Source organism: Tachysurus fulvidraco, chromosome 17 (genome assembly GCF_022655615.1).
Source record: "Tachysurus fulvidraco isolate hzauxx_2018 chromosome 17, HZAU_PFXX_2.0, whole genome shotgun sequence".
In the NCBI taxonomy this organism is placed as follows: Eukaryota; Metazoa; Chordata; class Actinopteri; order Siluriformes; family Bagridae; genus Tachysurus; species Tachysurus fulvidraco.
Window position 1 is genome coordinate 24501122 of NC_062534.1, and position 24438 is coordinate 24525559.

The 24438-nt window shown below is 42.2% G+C and overlaps 1 protein-coding gene and 1 long non-coding RNA gene across 3 annotated transcripts; both read right to left on the reverse strand.

The window, feature by feature from the left end:
- Positions 1-7662: 7662 nt before the first annotated feature.
- Positions 7663-10363, reverse strand: LOC113656601 (C-C motif chemokine 5-like). Of its 2 annotated transcripts, none has more exons than XM_047802568.1 (3): positions 10090-10363; positions 9617-9740; positions 7663-7735 (listed from the first exon to the last, which is right to left on the reverse strand). In XM_047802568.1, the coding sequence occupies exons 1-3, from the start codon at positions 10151-10153 to the stop codon at positions 7678-7680; spliced, it is 246 nt and encodes an 81-aa protein (XP_047658524.1). In that variant the 5' UTR covers positions 10154-10363; the 3' UTR covers positions 7663-7677. The 2 variants fall into 2 exon arrangements, with proteins under 2 accessions (XP_047658524.1, XP_027023717.1); XM_027167916.2 differs by lacking the exon at positions 7663-7735 and adding an exon at positions 9098-9475 and having other exon boundaries at positions 10090-10352.
- A 3976-nt stretch (positions 10364-14339) lies between these two features.
- LOC125139254 lies at positions 14340-15393 on the reverse strand. The gene is made up of 2 exons (XR_007138331.1): positions 15168-15393; positions 14340-14851 (listed from the first exon to the last, which is right to left on the reverse strand). It is a non-coding gene; the product is annotated as an uncharacterized LOC125139254 (long non-coding RNA).
- Between the last annotated feature and the right edge of the window lie 9045 nt (positions 15394-24438).

Here is a 24438-nt window from a genome sequence, read left to right on the forward strand (position 1 = left end):
GGCAGCATGATGCTTTGTAGCATTCAACTTGCTTGAATCATTTGATGACATCATGGAGTCAGAAGTATACAGGATAAATTTGAGGAACTGATCCAAAAAATAATTCAAGTGACAGACGTGGATTTTTTCAGGAGAGTAATGATGACACTAGACGTTTGGCAGTAATAGAGACTCTGCAAAACGTTCCCAGGAGACCCTGACAGTACATTTGGGTCTGCCAAGTCTTCCTCCCCCGCCATCGGATCCAACTCACCACAAGGTGATGATCAGTTGACAGTTACGCCCATCTCATTACCCAAGTGTCCAAGACAAACGGCTGGAGGTCAGATGAAACAACCACAAAGTCAATCATCGACCTCTGACCTGGGGTATCCTGGTGCCACGTGCACTGATGGACACGCTTATGCTTGAACATTGTGTTCGTTATGGACAAACTGTGACTAGCACAGAAGTCCAATAACAGAACACCACTAAGGGTTCAGGTGGGGGGGGGGTGTTCCTCCCAATCACGCCCCTACAGGTGTCACTGTTGCTGCCCACATGAGTGTTGAAGTCCCCCAGTAGAATGACAGAGTCCCTGATTGGAGCACTTTCCAGCACCACCTCAGAGGCACCAAGAAGGTCTCTCTCTACACTGCCATTTAGCCCGTAAGCGCAAATAAGAGTGAGAGACATATACCCGAACCGAAGGCGCAGGAAAACGACCCTCTCGTTCACCGGGATGAACTCCAACACATGGCAGCTGAGCTGTGGGGCTATGAGCAAGCCTACACAAGCCCTCCGCCTCTCACTGCAGGCAACTCCAGAGTATTAAAGAGTCCAGCCTCTCTTGAGGAGTTGGGTTCCAGAGCCCAAACTGTGCGTGAAGGCGAGCCCAACTATCTCTAGTCATTATCGCTCAACCTCCTGTACCAGCTCAGGCTCCGTCCCCCCAGTGAGGTGACATTCCATGTCCCTAGAACCAGATTCCTTTTCCGGGGATTGGGTCGCTGAGGCCCCCGCCTATCCACAATGCATAAGCCCCTTACGGTTCCTCCTGTAGGTGGTAGGCCCACTAGAGATCGGCCCCATGTCACTCCGTTGGGCTGTGCTCCTCTATTGTCATTTATTTATTTATTATTACTTACAAATGTCTTCTCTTAAAAGTTTTTTTTGAATGTAGAAGATTTTCATCTGAGTCATAATAGGAAACAAACCCATTCCAACTAAATCGATAAGACAAACATGTATACACTACCTAAATTTACCACAGGTCTGGTTACTGACAGAATCATCCCTTTTGATCTCATTTCTATACAACTGAACTATTGAGGGTTAAGGGCTTTGCTCAAGGACCCAGCAGTGGACGTTTGAAGGACCTGGTATTTTTTATGATGAAGCATGGTGGTGGTAGCATCGTGCTTTGGGGCACTTTTCAGAAGCAGGTGAACAAGTCTGTATAATACCTCTTATGTATAATAACACTTAAGAATATTACAAAACTGGGGCAGTTTTTTCACTTGAAGATAATTCAAGTGACAGAAGTGGATTTTTTTTGAAGGATTATGAAAAGCTGAGCAATGAAGACTTAACAGCTTTGCTCAAGGGACAAGCAAAGGATGTTTGGTGTACCTGGGATTCAAACTTGTGACATTCCAAACAGTGATCTAACACCTTAACCACTAAGCTACCACATCGCCCACAAAATTAGATAAAGTAACATTATATTTTATAATAAATAGATGTTTATTAATACTGTAACGAACCTGCCGGACCGACCGGGTCGACGGAACCTGCCGGGTCGACGGAACCTGCCAGGTCGACAGACCCTGCCGGACCGACCGGGTCGACGGAACCTGCCGACCAACCAGGTCCGTCCGTCCGTCCGTCCGTCCGTCCGTCCGTCCGTCCGTCCGTCCGTCCGTCCGTCCGTCCGTCCGTCCGTCCGTCCGTCCGTCCGTCCGTCCGTCCGTCCGTCCGTCCGTCCGTCCGTCCGTCCGTCCGTCCGTCCGTCCGTCCGTCCGTCCGTCCGTCCGTCCGTCCGTCCGTCCGTCCGTCCGTCCGTCCGTCCGTCCGTCCGTCCGTCCGTCCGTCCGTCCGTCCGTCCGTCCGTCCGTCCGTCCGTCCGTCCGTCCGTCTGTCTATTTATTTATCTAAAGTTCTTGAAATAAGATTGAGGGTGTTTTTCCTCCCATGATGCTGCATACAAAACAATTGCGCGCACACACACACACACACACACACACACACACACACATAATTTTCTCTAGGGAATTTTCTGATACATATTTGATATATTTATTATGTGATGTACAGGGTATGTAAAATATAAATATTGCAAGGATCAAACACTTTTTTATTGTAATTTTAATTATTCTTAACGATTGTCATGAAATTGTTTGAAGGTCATAATCATCTGACACCCGGTGTTATTATGGGATGTTGTTATTATGAGATGGATTAAACTGTCGGTTCTGGTTGAATCAACCTTAAGAATAATAATACAGCGTAAGCGGTCAGGCTCAGATCCCCTTGAATTATTGTCTCTTGTTTTCGTGTTTCTGCTCCAATGGCAGCTGCGTCTCAACTGACGCTGTTTCTGTTATGACTTTTAACAGAAGTTTGTAAAGCTGTTTGTGTCATCAGGATGAGAGCAAGCGACCCAGCAGAACAACAGGGGGACAAAAATGATCAGTGTTGGTGCTCAAAGTGTGTTTGGTCTCACTTCCATGTTCAGGTGGAAGTCTTTAGGATTTTCTCTTTCTTTCTTTCTTTCTTTCTTTCTTTCTTTCTTTCTTTCTTACTGTTCAGTTCTTTCTTTCTTTCTTTCTTTCTTTCTTTCTTTCTTTCTTTCTTTCTTTCTTTCTTTTTCCTTCATTCCTTCCTTCCTTCCTTCTTTCCTTCCACCTTTTCTTTCTTTCTTTCTTTCTTTCTTTCTCTCTCTCTCTCTCTCTCTCTCTCTGTCTTCCTTCCTTCCTTCCTTCTTTCCTTCCATCTTTTATTTCCCTCTCTCTCTCTCTCTTTCTTTCTTTCTTCCTTCTTTTCTTTCCTTCTCTCTCTCTCTTTCTTTCTTTCATTCCTTCCTTCCTTCCTTCCTTCTTTCCTTCCTTCCTTCTCCCCCCCCCTCTCTCTCTCTTTCTTTCTTTCTTTCATTCTTTCCTTCCTTCTCGATCCGTGCCAGGGTTCGGGTCAGATCTTTCACACTGACGGATTCCTGAGGAACGCAACCAACCTGCCCCCGAGAAGTCCTTGCATTCTCCAGCAAGGTTCCCTCCCAGCAGTGCTTTTGTTTCTCTCCGGGTTTCTTTCAGCACACAAGGATCCCAGACAAGGAGGGAAGGAGGAAAAAGACACAGATGATTGGATAGTTGTTGTATCAGACAGCAGCTGTTGTATGAGTGACAAACTCAAGGGCTTGAGATATGAACATGGGAAAAGGAACTGTTCTGGGGGTGGGGTGGGGTTGGGTGGGGTGGGGGCATGTTACAAAGTATCTTCTTCACATGGATTAAATGTTCCACAGACTCCCATATGGTGGTGAGAGGAGTGCAACAGAGAGGCTGATCACACGACTGGACCGAAGTCTGAAGAAAACATCAGTCAACATCACACACGGCTACGATTTTAACCAATAAATTTCATCTTCTTAAGACACGTCTTTTGAAGGCAGGGTGAGGGGGTAAATCCATGATGGTTTTTATGTCACGTTTTTGGTATACCAAAAATTCTGCTGTTTGAGGATCATTATCTACCTCACGGCTTGCTTTTGTTCTCTGTTTTCTCCACCTGAACATCTCCAGCATGTTTACTATAAGGGTCTCGTCTCTGTGACGTGAGTAAAAACAGGCTTAAATAAGAAATACTAAAGATTTGTTTCAGTAATAAATTTACACAGGTTTTTTTTTTAAGAATAAATCTTTTCAATCACCTGATCCCATGTTTTATATAAAAATAAATAAAATGTTTTTGTATTTTTAAAATGTGGTTTTGTTTTTTGCTTTTTATCATAATTTTAAAAAAAAATTAAAAATATAGATGATATGCTGATTGATATGGTATTCATTTTTGATGCTCATGAGAGAACACATGATGGATGTGGATGTATCTGGAAAGTTTAGCTTGCTGCTCTGCTTACTGTGATAAAACCGGGAGAACTTCATCACTGAGTTGGTAAGGAAACATCTGCACACCTGAGATTTGATGTGCATGTAGATAAGGGACAAAACTGCTGAGGTAAACTGATGAAGCATATCACACACTTTTGTTTTGTAAAGGATGGATAAGCTCTTGCTCTTGTTTTTTTCTTTAGGAACATCTGTGGCCAGGCAACCAAAAAAAAAAAGAAAGAAAAAGAAAAAGAAAACAAATATGAGAAAAATGTCTGAGTTTTTGAAAAAAATTAAGTGCCTGAAACAGTGAGATTATAAATTTGATAAGTTGTGGATTAGTGTTGTTTTTAGATAAAAAGGATTATTTATGTATTTTTTTGTTGTTATACATTTTTTATATTTTTGCAGTGACATTTCAAACGACAAATGATTTTATTTGTTTGATTTGCTTCATTCTATTGCTACAAAAAATATATACAAAATATACCTGAATATATTATTTAATAAAGTTCTGGCCAAACATTTAATTTAAATAACTGTAACAAGGTTTACAATTATAAAACTTTATATAATTGTATTAATATATAATTAATTAACCATTAGACAACTTTTTTTATTAATAGTAGGAACAACAACAACAACAACAACAATAATAATAATGTATTTATGATTAATGACTGATTAATTATATCAAGAGAAAATTATAAAATATGAAAAAAAAAATTACCTTTTTGTCATCATGTTATTTTTGTCATCAAGACATCCTGGTATGTGTGTGTGTGTGTGTGTGTGTGTGTGTGTGTTTATCTCATTTCTTTAGCACCACATTTGTGTACAGACGTGTGTGCAGGTGCTCTTCTGTTTGTATTTTTTTTTATCTCTATTTATAACAGAAAATGATTCTATTTCATTAGTATTTCAGAGGAAATGCCACATCTGCAATCTGCCAGAACATGTGCTGAATACAATAATGTCTTAAAAATGAAAGGGGTTATTTTTCTTTTATAAAAATGTCTATAATCATGCTGATGCTAGTTCTTAAACATGTAAACGACAGTTAAATGATACAACAACAACAACAACAACAATAATAATAATAATAATAATAATAATAATAATAATAATAATAATAATAATAATAATAATAATAATAATAATAGATGCTTGAGCTCTAACACACATCTTTACAAAGCCAAGAATAACTTGTGTGTAGTCAGTTGAGGAGTTGTGTGGTGTCAGGTGTGTTAGAGCCCTTCAACACTTCCAGTTTTGCTTTCCAAGGATTCAAACTGAACCCAAATTGCACTTAGTGATGGGTGTTCAGCAGAGCTGCTGAAACGTCAGTGATGTCACTTATGTGCAGGGGTGGGTGTGAGAAGAAGAAGAAGAAGAAGAAGAAGAAGAAGAAGAAGAAGAAGAAGAAGAAGAAGAAGAAGAAGAAGAAAACCGCAGTGTTGCTTTTAACCCATCGGCACGCGCTGCTCTTCCGTCTTGTCCCGTTCTCCTTTTATGGCAAATATAGTAATCTGTAGTTTGTTGTTTTTTGGCCACATGTTTCAAAAGGATAGGGAACGCAGTTTGAGGGATACTCAGGTTATTATTATTATTATTATTATTATTATTATTATTATTATTATTATTATTATTATTATTATATGGCTATAAGCGACTTTAAATTTTAAGCCCCCTTTTTTTTTTGTCATGTCGGGAAGTTCTGATTTGATTTGATCATTTCTTATGCACCATTTTATCTCCCAACCGGGTCGACGGAACCTGCCGGACCGACTGGGTCGATGGAACCTGCCGGAACCGATTGGGTCGACGGAACCAATTGGGTCGACGGAACCTGCCGGACCGACCGAAATGACTGAGTCGGAGAATGCAGTCAACATGGTTACACCCAAACTCCCTGAACTCTCTGCCTGGCCTGAACCTACCAATGTTCCTGTGGTATCTGTCCTGTGATTTGTTTCACTAGATTTGTCAGGCCTTCTACCTCCTGTCTCTGCTTACAGGCTCAGAGCACCCCCAGCACCACCCTGGTCTCCGGTCCCGCTCTGGTCTCTGGCTCCACCTCCTGCACCACCCTGGTCTCCGGTCCTGCTCTGGTCTCTGGCTCCGCCTCCAGCACCACCCCGGTCACCTGCTCTGCCAGCTCCGCCCTGGCCTCCTGCTCGGCTGGCGCCGCCACTACACGAGCCCGACCCTCCCTACCACCCTGGTTGCGCCTTCGCTCCACCCTCCTGGACTGGTTTCTGTACACTTGGGAGCGTCTTGAAGCTGCTCGTAGGAAGGGGGGGTTTGCTGTAACGAGTCTGTCTGTGTTTTCCCTTGTTTCTGTCTGCTGTCATTCCCTGCTGTTAATTTTTGACCCCGCCCACTTATTTGTTACCATGGACATTAACTGCACTCATTCTCTCCCCCAGGAGTTTTTTCTTAGTCTGTGATTGCCTCTGTCTTGTGATTGGTTCTTGTTCCCTATATCTACTCTGTTTGTTCATTTCCCTGTTGTGAGTCGTTGTTAGTATGTGCTATGCTCTCTGTTCCTGTCTCTGTTCCTGTCTCTGTTCCTGTCTCTGTTCCTGTCTCTGTTCCTGTCTCTGTTCCTGCTCAGTGTTCTGCACTGTTTTTGCCTGCTTGTTTGTTTCTTGTTTCCTGTTTTTGTCTATTAAAAGGATTTAACTGAATTATGATGAACATTAACTTTACATTAAATGTAAATAATGCATTAAATATAAATGACATCATAAATGTAATAATAATCCATTTTGTAATTTTATTATAAATGCTTTTAAGCTTTTCTGCACTGCTTTACAGTGTTTTAACAGTAAATTTATAACAGTAAATAGTTTTAATAAAATAATAAACTATACTTAAATATGGAAAACAGATGAACTTCAGATGTTATGTTTTACACATTATTTTGAGGTATTTTCATCCCACTCACCTGAGCTTTTGACGAAAATACTGTAATGAACTCAAGCAAAGCGAACACGTATATTAAGAAGGCACAAATACAAACTTTGGTATGAACGTGAGAGCCGCATGAAACCGGGCAAAGAGCCACATGCTGCTCGGGAGCCTCGAATTGGCCACCCCTGCCCTACCCCATCTAACCGAACCCTTCTACCCCATATCGATGCCCCTTTACCTTGTCCAACTGAGGTTTTCCTTGCATGATTTTATAGAAATGATCACCTAAAGACTGACTTGTCCCTGCCTCTGTACATCTGTACATCTCACCCCATCCTTCTCTCTGCTGAAGATCTAGAACCAAGATTTCTCTACAAAATCAAAATTCTTCATTTAATCAATAAAAAAAAATGTTGTGTCAATGAATCTTTATTATGAATTTTTTTCTTCATAAATCAAAATATTTGTGTTAATAAATCATGCAGTTCACTCAGGGTGTGTGTGTGTGTGTGTGTGTGTGTGTGTGTGTGTGTGTGTGTGTGTGTGTGTGTGTGTGTGTGTGTGTGTGTGTGTGCATGCATGTGTGTGTGTGTGTGTGTGTGTGCATGCATGTGTGTGCATGCATGTGTGTGTGTCTGTGTGTTGCAGTGTGATCTTATTTGAAGCTTTAAGGTGTTCAGTCTTTGACGATTAATTCACGAACACACAGTTTGGGATATTTAGGAGTAGTAACACTGAAACACACAAAAACACGCACACATATACATCAGTACAATTTCCTCTACTCTCATCTCATTTAGAAATCACTTATTGATATAATAAATCATGTAATAAAACAGTGATTGTCAGATACTCACATGCAGCCTTTCTGTGGACAGTGTGAGAAGTTATGCTGTCATAGCTAGTATTACCCGAGTCTCTGTCTGCACTTTATACATAATTTACATTGTCCATCACCTGATTGCAATCATACCTAACAACCCCCCCCCCCACCAAAAACTCTTTTACAAATGGCTAAAAAATTGTCAGCAACCAATCCCATGTTTGCCTTTAACTCACTAAGCACTGTATTGCTTTATTTTTCCATTCTGGTATTCTCACCTTATACTTATTTTTCTGCACATCGATCCATACATAATTTAATTATTAATAATTCCCAGTGTATTTCCCCATTTTTCCACAAACTGGTCGCCTGTTCCCAGTTCCCACCCACTCTCCTGCTCTCCCCATCACACTTTAGCTAAATAGTCTTCCTTTGAGACACAGGAAACCAACCAACCACAATTTTTTTTAACTGCTGCTCATGTTGCATAACAGTACAGCAAGGGGCTTTTTACACCTGGTCACTTCATGCATTTTCTGTGATCAGATAGCTATCCGATGGTAAAAAGACCAGGCCTAAATGCCCTCGGAAATGTTTTCTCGAGACACATACGTCAGCGCTATACTCCTCCCAAACGGAAGTACATCATTCGCAACTGATCTTTCAACCAGGCGTCTCGTTGGGTCTTAAAACGTGCTGCTGCCGCCAGCGAAAATACAGCAAACAGTAAACGCTGTTTTTTGTAGCATAACCTTGGTAACAAGTTTTTTTCATCTTGTTTTTGATTGCACTCGGAAAACCACATAAACCAAAGCGTGTTCCATGTCAATTACGCCAGAAATGAGGTAAAATATATTTGCATTTTGGGCGGGAGTAGAAAGATCGGATCAATATCCAATTCGCGGACACGCATTTATGTGGCCTGATGTCAATGGAACAGTTTTAACAAATCAGAGATCTATCGGATCAGAGAAAAATCATGAAGTGACCAGGTGTAAAAAGGCCCTAAAACACACTCAGATTGAAAGCAGTCATGAGATCATGAGCCTGTGATTGTCTGTTTTCACTGTGATTAACAGGGCACACAGGGTATAATCCCTTCCTCCCTGTCGGTTTGCTCAGTTTGGTTCCCTTGGACTTTGCTCCTGACCTGTTGGGATGGGTTGGGATTTAAATTCACAATCTTCCTTAAAATATTTTAAAGTTTTATTTTTAGACATTTTCTCACATCACAATAAAATCTCTGTGTTAATAAATCATGCAGTTCACTCAGTGGTGCAATGATAACTTTATTTGAATCTGCACTGCATTAAGCAACAATAACAACATTAAGCATCATAATAAATGGTTGATAAATCCGGTGAAGAAATGGCTAAGCTTAAACTTTAGTAAATAATTGTGTGTGTGTGTGTGTGTGTGTGTGTGTGTGTGTGTGTGTGTGTGTGTGTGTGTGTGTGTGTGTGTGTGTGTGTGTGTGTGTGTGTGTGTGTGTGTGTGTGTGTGTGTGTGTGTGTGTGTGTGTGTGTGTGAATGCATGCATGCATGTGTGTGTCTGTGTGTTGCAGTGCGATCTGAATTGCAGCCTTTAGCTGTTCAGCCATTGACGACGACTTCACGAACACACAGATTGGGATGTTTAGGAGTAGTAACACTGAAACACACACACACACACACACACACACACACACACACACACACACATCAGTACAATTTCCTCTACTCTCATCTCATTTAGAATTCACTTATTGATATAATAAATTATGTAATAAAACAGTGATTGTCAGATACTCACATGAAGCCTTTCTGTGGACAGTGTGAGCCTGTCGGTTTAACCTGCAGGATGTGTGTGGGAGGAATTTGTCCACGGAAGAAGTTGAAACAGCAAGGCTCGACTTCTCCAATAACTTTTATAGGTTCTAGTGAGTGAGAGACAGATCAGGTGTTTCAGTCCAATTTAATCAAAACTTACAATAAAGTAAACGTCAGAAAAATTAATTAATCCTTCAGTTAATGATTACAAATAATCTAAATGTGTGATAAAATCCCCATTGAATGTAGGTGTATATACATCAAATCCATCTTAATACATTATTTGTGTGTGTGTGTGTGTGTGTGTGTGTGTGTGTGTGTGTGTGTGTGTGTGTGTGTGTGTGTATGTGTGAGTGTGCGCGCGCGTGTGTGTGTGTGTATACAAACTATTTTTTAGTTCTACTGTATAATTAATTGTATCTTGTTCTACATAAACAAATTGCGTACTAAACTCACCCTGAGCGTCTGAGTAGAGCGCCATGATCAGGACGAAGCCCAGGACCAGAAACACACGATTCATCTTGATGTTCTCAGCAGGTGTGTGAAGCTCTGATCTCTTTTCTCTCTCTAAAACCTAATTTGATCAAATCTTTCCTACTAACAGCAGATTTGGCTCCGCCTCTGTACATCTACATGAATCTCTTCATCTCACCACATCATTGACTGTGCTGAATATCTAGAACCAAGATTTCCCTATACGTTCTATAACTCACGCTACAACACACATCACCCCCATCTTATCGTCTGTTGGGAAAAATCTTGATATGTGCTCTTATTATATGAACTATTACAATTGATGTCGTAGGACATATGGGGGTAGGCAAGATGTTGTAATAGTGTTGAGCTATATGAATTATATATATATATATATATATATATATATATATATATATATATATATATATATATATATATATATATATATATATAATGTTAGATGCCTTGAGACAAGTGTTAATAGAGATAAGGTGGTTTATTGGGTTTATTGAAGTTATAAAACTCAGTACTCAGAACTCTGAGAAAAACAAGAAAAAGGGAACCTGTCCTTTAGGAGAGAATAGAGGAACTAAGGCTTAAAAATAAAAATGCATGTGCAGGCCCAGTCTGACAAGACAGACTGAGATCATAAGTCTAGCAAACTTAAGGAGTCAGCATAAACAGACCTCCACATATATGCAAAACAATATTATAAAATGAAAAGCTTAGCTTAGTAATAGTGCAGTACACTCATAATAATCAAACAAAACGTAATCATAAGTCTAATACCACTAATATATGTTCCAGTTGATTCTGAACCAGAAGGTTATTTTAATCAAAACCCATAATCCTAACCTATGATCATAAACTTATGTCATAATCATATTCTAAATCAGAACTCCTATACCATAGGTGATAGAGTATCATCATTGATCATTTTATATGTAGAGATGTGATTAATGTAGTTATTAATATAGGTTGTCGTATTCATGTGTATGTCTGTAGGTATGTGTATATGTATATGTGTATATAGGCGTATGATCAGTGGAAATCATATACAGACAAAAGATAGAAAAAGATAGAGAAAAACTCACTCATTGTAATTGTATAAAGGGAGATTGGGAGATTGGTCCACGGGACATGTCTTCTGTGTGATACGTGACAGGGAAGCGTACAAGAAGTTCTCTGGAGCACATTTTTAACAACAGTTTTGACAACGCAGCATATTTTTTTAATAATAAGGCAGAAGTACTGCAACAGAGAAAAAACAAAAGGCCAGACTTGGTTTTCGGTAAAAGGCAGACTTGTTTTCGGGGAAATGAGGGGGGTCACAGGGCAATTCTGTAGAGTCAGGGAAAAAACCCAGACATGTCAGGTGGATTGACTTAAGATGGTATAGAGGCACCTAGAGGTGCCAGGATATATATTGAGGAGATTCCTTTGGAGGGGACGCTCTTGCTCCTGCTTGCTTGCTTTTTTGTGTTTGAACCCTTTTGGGTTGTATGGGGATGCGCTGTTTGGGATTTTTCTTTGATACTTTCGACTTAGATGTTTTTCCTCCTTGAGCTCAATGGAAGCAGAGGCTGATCAGCACCAATAAAGAGTTTTGCTCATTCTCATCCAGGTCTGGAAAGTCTTCTTATTATTCAAATTATTCAAAGTGTTGAAGTCCCCCAGTAGAACGACAGAGTCCCTGATCAGAGCACTTTCCAGCAACACCCCAGAGATGCCAAGAAGGTTGGGTAATCTACACTGCCATTTAGCCCGTAAGCGAAAATAACAGTGACAGACCTATCCTCGAACCGAAGGCGCAGGGAAACGACCCTCTCATTCACCGTGGTGAACTCCAACACGTGGTGGCTGAGCTGTGGGGCTATGAGCAAGCCCACACAAGCCCGCCGCCTCTCACTGCAGGCAACTCCAGAGTAGTAAAGAGTCCAGCCTCTCTCGAGGAGTTGGGTTCCAGAGCCCAAACTGTGCGTGAAGGCGAGCCCAACTATCTCTAGTCGGTATAGCTCAACCTCCTGCACCAGCTCAGGCTCCTTCCCCCCCAGCGAGGTGACATTCCATGTCACTAGAACCAGATTACGTTTCCGGGGATTGGGTCGCTGAGGCCCCTGCCTCGACTGCCAGCCAATCCACAATGAATAGGCCCCTTAATGTTCCTCCTGCAGGTGGTCTATTGTCATTTATTTATTATTACTTACAAATGTCTTCTCTTAAAAGTTTTTTTGAATGTAGAAGATCTTCATCTGAGTCATAATAGGAAACAAACCCATTCCAACTAAATCGATAAGACAAACATGTATACACTAAATTTACCACCTTTAAATCACATACAGGTCTGGTTACTGACAGAATCGTCCCTTTTGATATCATTTCTATACAACTGAACTATTGAGGAATAATGGCTTTGCTCAAGGACCCAGCATTGGATATTTGAAGGACCTGGGATTCTTTATGATGAAGCATGGTGGTGGTAGCATCATGCTTTGGGGCACTTTTCAGAAGCAGGTGACAAATAATTTGGTCTGTCTAATAACTCTTATGTCTAATAACACTTAAGAATATTACAAAACTAGGGCAGTTTTTTTCACTTGAAGATAATTCAAGTTACAGAAGTGGATTTTTTTAGGAGGATTATGAAAAGCTGAGCAATGAAGACTTAACAGCTTTGCTCAAGGGCCAAGCAAAGGATGTTTGGTGGTCCTGGGATTTAAACTTGTGACATTCCAAACAGTGATCTAACACCTTAACCACTAAGCTACCACATCGCCCACAAAACAATATGAAGAAACATTATATTTTATAACAACTAGATTTTTATTAATACATTATTAGGAGTAAATCTTGAATGAAGATCAATCACACATTTGAGTAATAAGTGCAGAAATCCAAGTGTTCCTGAATGTCAGGATATTTACCAAATCATCACCCTTCTTCGTTATGAATTCTAAAGGATGGATGTAGACTTACCTGGTAGATTAGCCAGTTTGCTAGCTTTGTCTACAACATAATGTGGACATATATATTTATTTTAATTATTGCTTCAGTGACACTTTAAGGGTTTGTTTACTTCTGACTTTATTTCATATCTGTTTGAAGTTTGATGTCAAAGAACTTGACCATAAAGAGCTTTTTTGCCTTAAGTCAGCTAGTCAGGTCTCCAATCACAATAAAAAAACATAATGTCTTTTTGCAGTGTAGCTAAATAAAGGAATAGTAGGCATGTAAACATTTACATCAAATGACTTCACTATCACAAACTGTGTACACTGTGTAAATGTGTGTTTGGGTCACAAAGCTTTTTACAAGCCACAGTTCATGTCAAGTTCTTCTGCTCAGGCTGCATGATACAGCAGAGTAACATACAGATACATTAAAGATTTTCTCATTAAATTATTTGTTATGAATTATTTTATTATCAGAGATTAAACTCAATAAAATAAATTGCATTTATTCATACATAAAGTTTCTTATAGTTCTTTAGTTTCAGAAATGAACCTCTTACTGCTACTACTAACAATTAGTGATGAGAAAAAGTAGATGATGATGATGATGATGATGATTTACATTAAATTTACATTAAATGTAAATCATGCATTCTAATTATAAATGTAATAATTATCCATTTTGTAATTTTAATATTATAAATGTTTTTAAGCTTTTCTACACTGCTTTACTGTGTTTTAAAATTAAATTTTTTGAATTATTTAAATCCACTTGAATTAATAATTTTAATTTTAATGATAATTATAAACAGTAAATAGTTTTAATAAAATAAGAAAATATACTTTAATATGGAAAACAGATGAACTTCACATGTTACGTTTTACACATTATTCACATGTAGGACAATTGCATTGCTGCTTTGTAATATATGCAACAAGATCATCTACCCCATACAAATGACCCCTTCTACCGCATATCAATGCCCCTTACCTTGTCCAACTGAGCCACTCTTCCCCATGTTGAAAAAGCCTTTACCCCAAATCTGATTAAATCTGCTTTTACTGCCTGATATTATAGAAATGATCACCTAAAGACTGACTTGGCCCTGTGTTGTGAAAAATCTCAGAACCCAGCATTAAAAACAGAGTGACATGCATTAAGGCGATTATGATTGGAGTCATAAGACACATGGGGATAAACCCCAGATGTTGTAATAATCTTAAGGTAATATATAACTAGAGAATAAAATAACCAAATAACCACACTTGAGTCAGAGGGTGGATAGAAGGTGATTTATTATTATTAAGGTGTTTTTTATTAGGCCTTAGTAAAGGGGAGTAGTAGGAGTGTAATCTGGAGATCCAGGAGTGTAATCTGGAGATCCAGGAGTGTAATCTGGAGATCCAGGAGTGTAATCTGGAGATGCAGGGTTAGAATCAGAGGGAGAAGATGGAAAGGTGGGAGAGAGGGGACGAACATAGGCATAAGGAGGGGGGGGGGGGGGCATCAGTTTGAGATCCCCTGTCCACGAGGTTTACCAGAGTGGTTTGAGAGGAGGACATGAGAACAGGAGGATTTCTCACAATATGGGATGGCAGATAAGCATGCACAGGCAGTTCAGGAGAACTGAGCTGTTCCAGAAGCGTAGTGAGCTCAGAGATGATATGACGCAGTTGGAAGCGGCGATAGCCGGCCATGGGGTCAGCAGGCGCAGGTCTTGGATAGGGAGAAGGACGAGGGTCCCGGCGGGTGTAGCCAGGCTGAATTGACCGACCTGGAGGTGAAGGATCTAAGGAGAGAGAAGAGTAACTGACTTAGTAGAGATAGAGGAAATGAAGCTTGAGATATGTATATGTTAGCAAGCCCAGCCAGGGGATAAAAAGACAGGCTGAGATCATAAACAATTAACAGGCTTGAGGAGTCAAAGAACTCCACTTGTACACAAGCAATATTACAGAAGCAATAGCTTAGCAATAGTAACGTTATAGAATGACGAATAGGTAAGAGCCTTTTTACATCATATCATGTGACATAGAATAGACTCATAGAGTGAATATAATCAGAAAACATCATATACAGGAGAAGATAGCAAAAGGGAAACTTACTCATTTTAGTTGAATGCAGGTTTAATCCTCAGGGCAGATGCCTGTCGTAAAAGACTCAGAAGCAAATGGCAAATGTAACTTTGACGAGGGAATGGAGCCCCTTTTTGTGCACATTTGTAATAACAAATGTAAACTTGTTATGAAAAATGGGAAAGACAGTGGTTCTCAGACCTTGGCCCATAGCGATAACATGTTAGGTAGAATGGAAAAGACCATTGTTCCCAGACCGTAGCTCATAAATTGTTATGGAAAAGGAAGAAGACCATGGGTCTCAGACCTTGGCCCATAGCGAAAACATGTTAGGTAGAATGGAAAAAAACAGGGGTCCACAGACCTAGGCCCTGAGAACTAAAGGGAGGAAAATCCATAAATGGGCATTTGGTGCTCATAAACATGTTGTGCAGACTGAAGAAGGCCCAGGTGTTTAGTCTAAAGTTATGCGAAATAAGGGAAGGAAAATCCATAAATGGGCATATGGGTGAAAGGTAATGGGAAATCAGGGGAATTTGGGTCCGGGTGTTTAGAGAACATAGTGGGTAATGCCGATAAAAACAGGTGATATGGCACCTGGGACTCCAAAAAATAGTGGGAAGCAAAGCGGGGGCGAGGAGTGTTAGGATATATATATATCCGGGGCGAGCGGGTCAGTTGGGGGTTGTTTTTATTTTCGCAAGGACGTCGCGAGAGTTTTTGTTTCTTTCTTGATTGATTTGGCATGACATGCTCTTATGGGTTTTAATTTGTTACTTTTGATTTGGTAATTTGTTACTTTTAATTTGGCAATAATTTGTTACTATTAAATTTGGCAATTTGATACTTTGAATTTAGCAAATACAATTTGTTGGCTAATTGACCACAATAAATAAGTTTGCTCATTCTCATCCAGGCCTGAGGAGTTTTCTCAGTTTTTTTGTAGTAATTATAGAGTTAACAGTGAAATTTAACTAAAGGCCTAAGAGAAGAGGACACCCTGTGATGTGTCGGCTTGGAGACCGGCTCTGAGTTCCGACAGGGCGTTCTTCCCAATTACGCCCCTTCAGGTGTCACTGTCACTGCCCACATGAGCGTTGACGTCCCCCAGTAGAACGACAGAGTCCTTGATCGGAGCACTTTCCAGCACCACCCCAGAGACGCCAAGAAGGTCGGGTACTCTACACTGCCTTTTTGCCCGTCAGCGCAAATAATAGTGAGAGACCTATCCCCAACTCGAAAGCGCAGCGAAACGACCCTCTCGTTCACCGGGGTGAACTCCAACACATGGCGGCTGAGCTGTGGGGCTATGAGCAAGCCCACACAAGCCCACCGCCTCTCACTGCAGGCAAATCCAGAGTATTAAAGAGTCCAGCCTCTCTTGAGGAGTTGGGTTCCAGAGCCCAAGCTGTGCGTAAAGGAGAGCCCAACTATCTCTAGTCAGTATCGCTCAACCTCCTGCACCAGCTCAGGCTCCTTCCCCCCCAGCGAGGTGACATACCATGTCCATTTTAAATCACACACAGGTCTGGTTACTGACAGGACCGTCCCTTTTGATCTCATTTCTATACAACTGAACTATTGAGGGTTAAGGGCTTTGCTCAAGGACCCAGCAGTGGACGTTTGAAGGACCTGGGATTCTTTATGATGAAGCATGGTGGTGGTAGCATCGTGCTTTGGGGCACTTTTCAGAAGCAGGTGAACAAGTTTGTCTAATAACTCTTATGTATAATAACACTTTAGAATATTACAAAACTGGGGCAGTTTTTTCACTTGAAGATAATTCAAGTGACAGAAGTGGATTTTTTAAAAGAGGATTATGAAAAGCTGAGCAATGAAGACTTAACAGCTTTGCTCAAGGGCCAAGCAAAGGACGTATGGTGGACCTGGGATTCAAACTTGTGACATTCCAAACTGTGATCTAACACCTTAACCACTAAGCTACCACATCACCCACAAAACAAGGTAAAGAAACATTATATTTTGTAATAACAAGATGTTTATTAATACATTATTATGAATAAATCTTGAATGAAGATCAATCATACGTTTGAGTAATCAGTGCAGAAATCCAGGTGATCCTGAAGGTCAGGATATTTAACAAATCAACATGATTCTTAGTTATGAATTCTAATGGATGGCTGTAGACTTACCTGGTAGATTAGCCAGTTTGCTAGCTTTGTCTACAACATTGAGTGGAAATATATTTTTATTTTAATTAATGCTACAGTGACACTTTAAGGGTTTGTTTACTTCTGAAAAGGTTGTTTATGTAATGAGTCCGTCTGTGTTTTCCCTTTTGTCTGTCTGCTGCCTTGCCCTGTTAATTGTTTGCTCCGCGCACTCATTGCTTATCATGGACACTAATTACATTCCATCTCTTCCCCAGGTGTCTTGTCTTTGTCTCTGATTGTCTCTGCATTGTGATTGGCTCCTGTTTACTACATTTACTCTGTCTGTTCACTTCCCTGGTGTTGGTCATTGTTGGTGTGTTATGTTGTTTGTTCCTGTTCCTTTTCCTTTTCCTGTTCTATATTCTAGCCTGTTTTGCCTGCTTATCTGTTTCCTGTTTTGTCATTAAATCATCAAACTGCATTTGGATCCTCACTCGCCTTTTGTCTCACTGTTTCACATCGTGACAGTTTACTTCTGATAAAGGAATAGTAGGCATGTAAACAATTACATCAAATTACTTCACTATCACACACTGTGTACACTGTGTAAATGTGTGTTTGGGTCACAAAGCTGTTTACAAGCCACAGTTCATGTCAAGTTCTTCTGCTTAGGCTGCATGATACAGCAGAGTAACATACAGATACATTAAAGATTTTTTCATTATTTTCAAAGATTACACTCTCTCACTCACTCACTCACTCATTTTCTACCGCTAATCCGAACTATCTCAGGCATCATCGGGCAGCAAGGCAGGATACACCCTGGACGGAGTGCCAACCCATCACAGGGCACACACACTCTCATTCATTCACACACATACACACACACACATACTACGGACAATTTTCCAGAGATGCCAATCAACCTACCATGCATGTCTTTGGACCGGGGGAGGAAACCGGAGTACCCGGAGGAAACCTCCGAGGCACGGGGAGAACATGCAAACTCCACACACACAAGGCGGAGGTGTGAATCGAACCCCAACCCTGGAGGTGTGAGGCGAACGTGCTAACCACTAAGCCACCGTGCCCCTAAGATTAAACTCAATAAAATAAATTGCATTCATTCATACATAAAGTTCCTTTTAGTTCTTTAGTTTCAGAAATGAACCTCTTACCGCTACTACTAACAATTAGTTACTAGAAAAAGTAGATGATAACGATGATGATGATTTACATTAACTCTACATTAAATGTAAATCATGCATTCTAATTATAAATGACATAAATGTAATAATTATCCATTTTGTAATTTTAATATTATAAATGTTTTTCTACACTGCTTTACAGTGTAGAAAAACCATGGAGTTATTTAAATCCACTTGAATTAATCATTTTTATTTTAATCATAATTATAAACAGTAAATAGTTTAAATAAAATAATAAACTATACTTTAATATGGAAAAACAGATGATGTCACGATGTGACACGGTGAAACAAAAGGCAAGAGAGGATCCAAATGCAGATAGGACTTTACTGGACAAAAACAAGAAACAAACATACAGGCAGGCAAAACAGATCAGGACACGGAACAGGAACAGAGAACAACATGAACCAAACACCTACAACGACCAACACCAGGGAAGTGAACAGACAGAGTAGATATAGTGGACAGGAGCCAATAACCAAGCAGAGACGATTAGAGACAAAGACAAGACACCTGGGGAAGAGATGGAATGTGATTAGTATCCATGGTGAGCAATGAGTGGGCGGAGCAAAACAATTAATACCAGGGAGAGACGGCAGACAGAAACAAGGGGAAAACACAGACAGACCCATTACAGAGCCCCCCCCTACGAGCGGCTTCCAGACGCTCCCAAGTCCACAAAACCCAGTTCAGGCGGGTGGAGCGAAGGCGCAACCAGGGTGGGAGGGCGGGTCGGGTTCGTGTAGTGGTGGCGCCCGCTGAGCAGGAGGCCGGGGTGGCGCCAGCCGAGCCGGAGGCCAGGGCGGCGCCGGCAGAGCAGCACCGGCAGAGCAGGAGGCCAGGGCGGCGCCGGCAGAGCAGGAGGCCAGGGCGGAGCCGGCAGAGCAGGAGGCCAGGGCGGAGCCGGCAGAGCAGGAGGCCAGGGCGGAGCCGGCAGAGCAGGAGGCCAGGGCGGAGCCGGCAGAGCAGGAGGCCAGGGCGGAGCCGGCAGAGCAGGAGGCCAGGGCGGCGCCGGCAGAGCAGGAGGCCAGGGCGGCGCCGGCAGAGCAGGAGGCCAGGGCAGAGCCGACAAAGCAGGAGGCCAGGGCAGAGCCGTTAGAACAGGAGGCCAGGGTGGTGCCGGAGGCAGAGCCAGAGACCAGAGCAGGACCGGAGACCAGGGTGGTGCCGGAGGAGGAGCCAGAGACCAGAGCAGGACCAGAGACCAGGGTGGTGCTGGAGGCGGAGCCAGAGACCAGAGCGGGACCGAGGAGCAGAGTGGTGCTGGAGGCGGAGCCAGAGACCAGAGCGGGACCGGAGACCAGGGTGGTGCTGGAGGCAGAGCCAGAGACCAGAACGGAGTTGGCAGCCAGGGTGGTGCTTTGGGCCTATGAACAGGGACAGGAGGTAGAAGGGCTGGCAAGTCCAGCGAAGCAAAACACAGGAAAACAGAAACATGCATAGGTTCAGGCCAGGCAGAGAGTTCAGGTAGCTTGGGTGTCATGATGTCGACCGCGTTCTCTGACTCAGTCATTTCGGTCGACCCGGCTGAGTTGGCTGGTTCCGTCAGCTCGGCCGGTTCCTTCGACCCGGTCGGTTCCGTCGACCCGGTCGGTTCGGCAGGTTCCATCGACCCGGTCGGTTCCGTAGGTTCCGTCGACCCGGTCGGTTCCGTAGGTTCCGTCGACCCGGTCGGTTCGGCAGGTTCCGTCGACCCGGTCGGTTCGGCAGGTTCCGTCGACCCGGTCGGTTCGGCAGGTTCCGTCGACCCGGTCGGTTCGGCAGGTTCCGTCGACCCGGTCGGTTCGGCAGGTTCCGTCGACCCGGTCGGTTCCGTCGACCCGGTCGGTTCGGCAGGTTCCGTCGACCCGGTCGGTTCCGTCGACCCGGTCGGTTCCGTCGACCCGGTCGGTTCGGCAGGTTCCGTCGACCCGGTCGGTTCCGTCGACCCGGTCGGTTCGGCAGGTTCCGTCGACCCGGTCGGTTCCGTCGACCCGGTCGGTTCGGCAGGTTCCGTCGACCCGGTCGGTTCCGTCGACCCGGTCGGTTCGGCAGGTTCCGTCGACCCGGTCGGTTCCGTCGACCCGGTCGGTTCGGCAGGTTCCGTCGACCCGGTCGGTTCCGTCGACCCGGTCGGTTCGGCAGGTTCCATTGACCCGGTCGGTTCCGGCGACCCGGCTGGTCCAGCTGGCGGCTTAGGGATGCCGGCCGCCCGAGCCGACCTCATCGGGGTATCCGCCAGTTTGGAGGCCAGCCGGTTAGCACGGACCTCAGCCGAGCTCGCTGGTACGGTAGCCATGGGAACTGGCTCAATCATGGGTGTGCACGGGACTGGTCTGGGCGGAGGAACTGTGGAGCATTCGGGCGTCCGTGGCTGATTCCACTCTGTGGCCCACGGACCCCGATGCTTGCTGCCCCCCCCAAAAAAATACTTACGGCCGGCTTCCGTCTCTACACTGCTCACGCTCAGCGTGGACCCGTCCAGGAGCAACGCCAAGTTGACGAACTCTGAGAATGTTTTTAATCTCTCGAGTAGACGGCATCAGATACCGCAGGATATCCTTTAGTCCGTACTTAAAAATGTCCTTGAGAGCCTTCTCCTCAAAGTTGACCTCGTTGCCCAGGTCCAAGAATACCTCCGTGTATTCCTCAACTGGGGCGTCCTCCTGACGTAGACAAAACAGGATTTCTGCTGGATCCATGTGGTTGGTCGTTCTGTCACGATGTGACACGGTGAAACAAAAGGCAAGAGAGGATCCAAATGCAGATAGGACTTTACTGGACAAAAACAAGAAACAAACATACAGGCAGGCAAAACAGATCAGGACACGGAACAGGAACAGAGAACAACATGAACCAAACACCTACAACGACCAACACCAGGGAAGTGAACAGACAGAGTAGATATAGTGGACAGGAGCCAATAACCAAGCAGAGACGATTAGAGACAAAGACAAGACACCTGGGGAAGAGATGGAATGTGATTAGTGTCCATGGTGAGCAATGAGTGGGCGGAGCAAAACAATTAATACCAGGGAGAGACGGCAGACAGAAACAAGGGGAAAACACAGACAGACCCATTACAGATGATATTTATATGTTATGTTTTACACATTATTCACATGAAAGACAATTGCATTGCTGCTTTGTAATATATGCAACAAGATCCTCTACCCCATCCAAACGACCCCTTCTACCCCATATCGATGCCCCTTTACCTTGTCCAACTGAGCCACTCTTCCCCATGTTGAAAAAGCCTTTACCCCAAATCTGATTAAATCTGTTTTTACTGCCTGATTTTATAGAAATGATCACCTAAAGACTGACTTGGCCCTGCCTCTGTACATCTGTACATCTCACCCCATCCTTCTCTCTGCTGAAGATCTAGAACCAAGATTTCTCTACAAAATCATAAATTCATCATTTAATCAATAAAAAAAATGTTGTGTCAATGAATCTTTAGACAATAACCCACAATACAGTATAATAAAATGTTTCTGTTAATAAATCAAAATCTTTGCAGTAATAAATCATGCAGATCATTCACATAAAACCTTTATTTGAATCTGCACTGCATTAAGCAACAATAACAACATTAGGCATCATAATAAATGGTTGATAAATGTCGTGAAGAAATGGCTAAGCTTAAACTTTAGTAAATAAGTGTGTGTGTGTGTGTGTGTGTGTGTGTGTGTGTGTGTGTGTGTGGGTGGGTGGGTGGGTGGGTGGGTGGGTGGGTGGGTGCGTGCATACATGTGGGTGTGTGTGGGTGTGATTGTGTGTTTGTGTGTGTGTGTCTGTATGTTGCAGTGTGATCTTAGTTGAAGCCTTAAGGTGTCCAGCCATTGAACAATTGTACAACATCAGTACAATTTCCTCTACTCTCATCTCATTTAGAAATCACTTATTGATATAATAAATCATGTAATAAAACAGTCAGATACTCACATGAAGCTTTTATGTGGACAGTGTGAGCCTGTCCGTTTAACCTGCAGGATGTGTGTGGGAGGAATTTGTCCATCGAAGAAGCTGAAACAGCAAGGCTCGACTTCTCCAATAACTTTTACAGCTTCTGCTTCTGTGATAAAATTCCCACTGAATTTAGGTGTGTATATACATCAAATCCATCTCAATACATTGTGTGTGTGTGTGTGTGTGTGTGTGTGTGTGTGTGTGTGTGTGTGTGTGTGTGTGTGTGTGTATATACAAACTATTTCTAGTTCTACTACATTATTAACCCTCCTATTGTCCTCCTGTACAAATTAGGTTCGCCAATTCAAAACTTGACCTTGTCTGTTTTGACTGCTTATAAAAAAAAGTATATATGATAGCCATTTTTTCACCTTTTTTAGTCTAGCTGGTTTCCAACATATTAACATATATTTTGCAAAAAAAAATTATATTAGGTATAATAAACCTTATTTATATACAAAAATTCCAAATTTTTAGTTTTTTAGAAATTTTGAATCATTTTCACTATAGAGGCACAAAAGTTGATGCACAATTACAGGAGGGTATATTTCAAGGACAGGAGATTGTTTTGAAACCATTTTGACCATTTTTAATGTCAGCAAATAATAAAAACCTGTTGTTTTCCAGGCCAAATTTAAGTCAATTGAAGTCGTGGGCAGTCGTGGCCTAATGGTTAGAGAGTCTGACTTGTAACCCGAAGGTTGTGGGCTCGAGTCTCGGGCCGGCCATGACTGAGGTGCCCTTGAGCAAGGCACTGAATTCCCCCTAACTGCTCCCCGGGTGCTGCAGCATAAATGGCTGCCCACTGGATGGGTTAAATGCAGAGAACGAATTCTGAGTATGGGTCACTGTACTTAGCTGTATGTCACTTCACTAAATAAAAAAAATCTACAACGATCACCATTCTGTGTGTAATATCTATTTTGTAATATCTATTTTGCCCACCTGATGTCATCTGATCAACCAACAACAGGCTACACACACACACACACACACACACTCAAAAATATGGCATCATTTCATGTGAATAAAACATCTTTTACTGTCAAACTGTCAAACATTAGGCCAAAGCTGACTGATATATGACTTCTTTATAGAAATATGAACGTGTGTGTGTGTGTGTGTGTGTGTGTGTGTGTCTGTGTGTGTGTGAAGCTTGTTGGTAGATCAGATTTTGCCCCCAGCTGGACAAATGCAACAAGTGTGAAAAATTTACAAATGTTTGGCTTTTTTTTCTGGAGGCCTAATGTAATGTAATGCCCAATTTATGTGTGTGTGTGTGTGTGTGTGTGTGTGTGTGTGTGTGTGTGTGTGTGTGTGTGTGTGTGTGTGTGTTTTGGGTGCGTGTGTTAGTGGACATTTTATGTGTGCCTTTTTGTGTCTGTATGTATGTTCATTGCGCTGATAAGGGCAAAAGTGTGACCTATTGCCCCACTAAATGTGGTGTGTCAAAATGACAAAGAAGGATCCAAAACACATTTTATATACTGGTCTGAACACATAGTTCAACTAAAATAGACAAAACTAATTATACTTGCAAAGTTCATAATAATCCTGGTAAATTTCAGGCAAATATGTGGAAGAAATGTCAAGTTATGACACATTAAACTTTCATTAAACCTTCCAGCAGTGTCAGATAGTTCCAAGGAAAATAGGAAGGTTAATTGTATCTTGTTCTACATAAACAAACTGTGTAATAAACTCTCAGTTAGCATCTGAGTAGAGCGCCATGATCAGGACGAAGCCCAGGTCCAGAAACACACGATTCATCTTGATGTTCTCAGCAGGTGTGTGATGCTCTGATCTCTTTTCTCTCTCTAAAACCTAATTTGATCAAATCTTTTCATCTAACAGCAGATTTGGCTCCTCCTCTGTACATCTACATGAATCTCTTCATCTCACCACATCATTGACTGTGCTGAAGATCTAGAACCATGATTTCCCTATACGTTCTCTAACTCATGCTACAACACAAATCACCCCCATCTTATCGTCATTGCATTGTCTCCCATGCAGTCAAGTTTCACA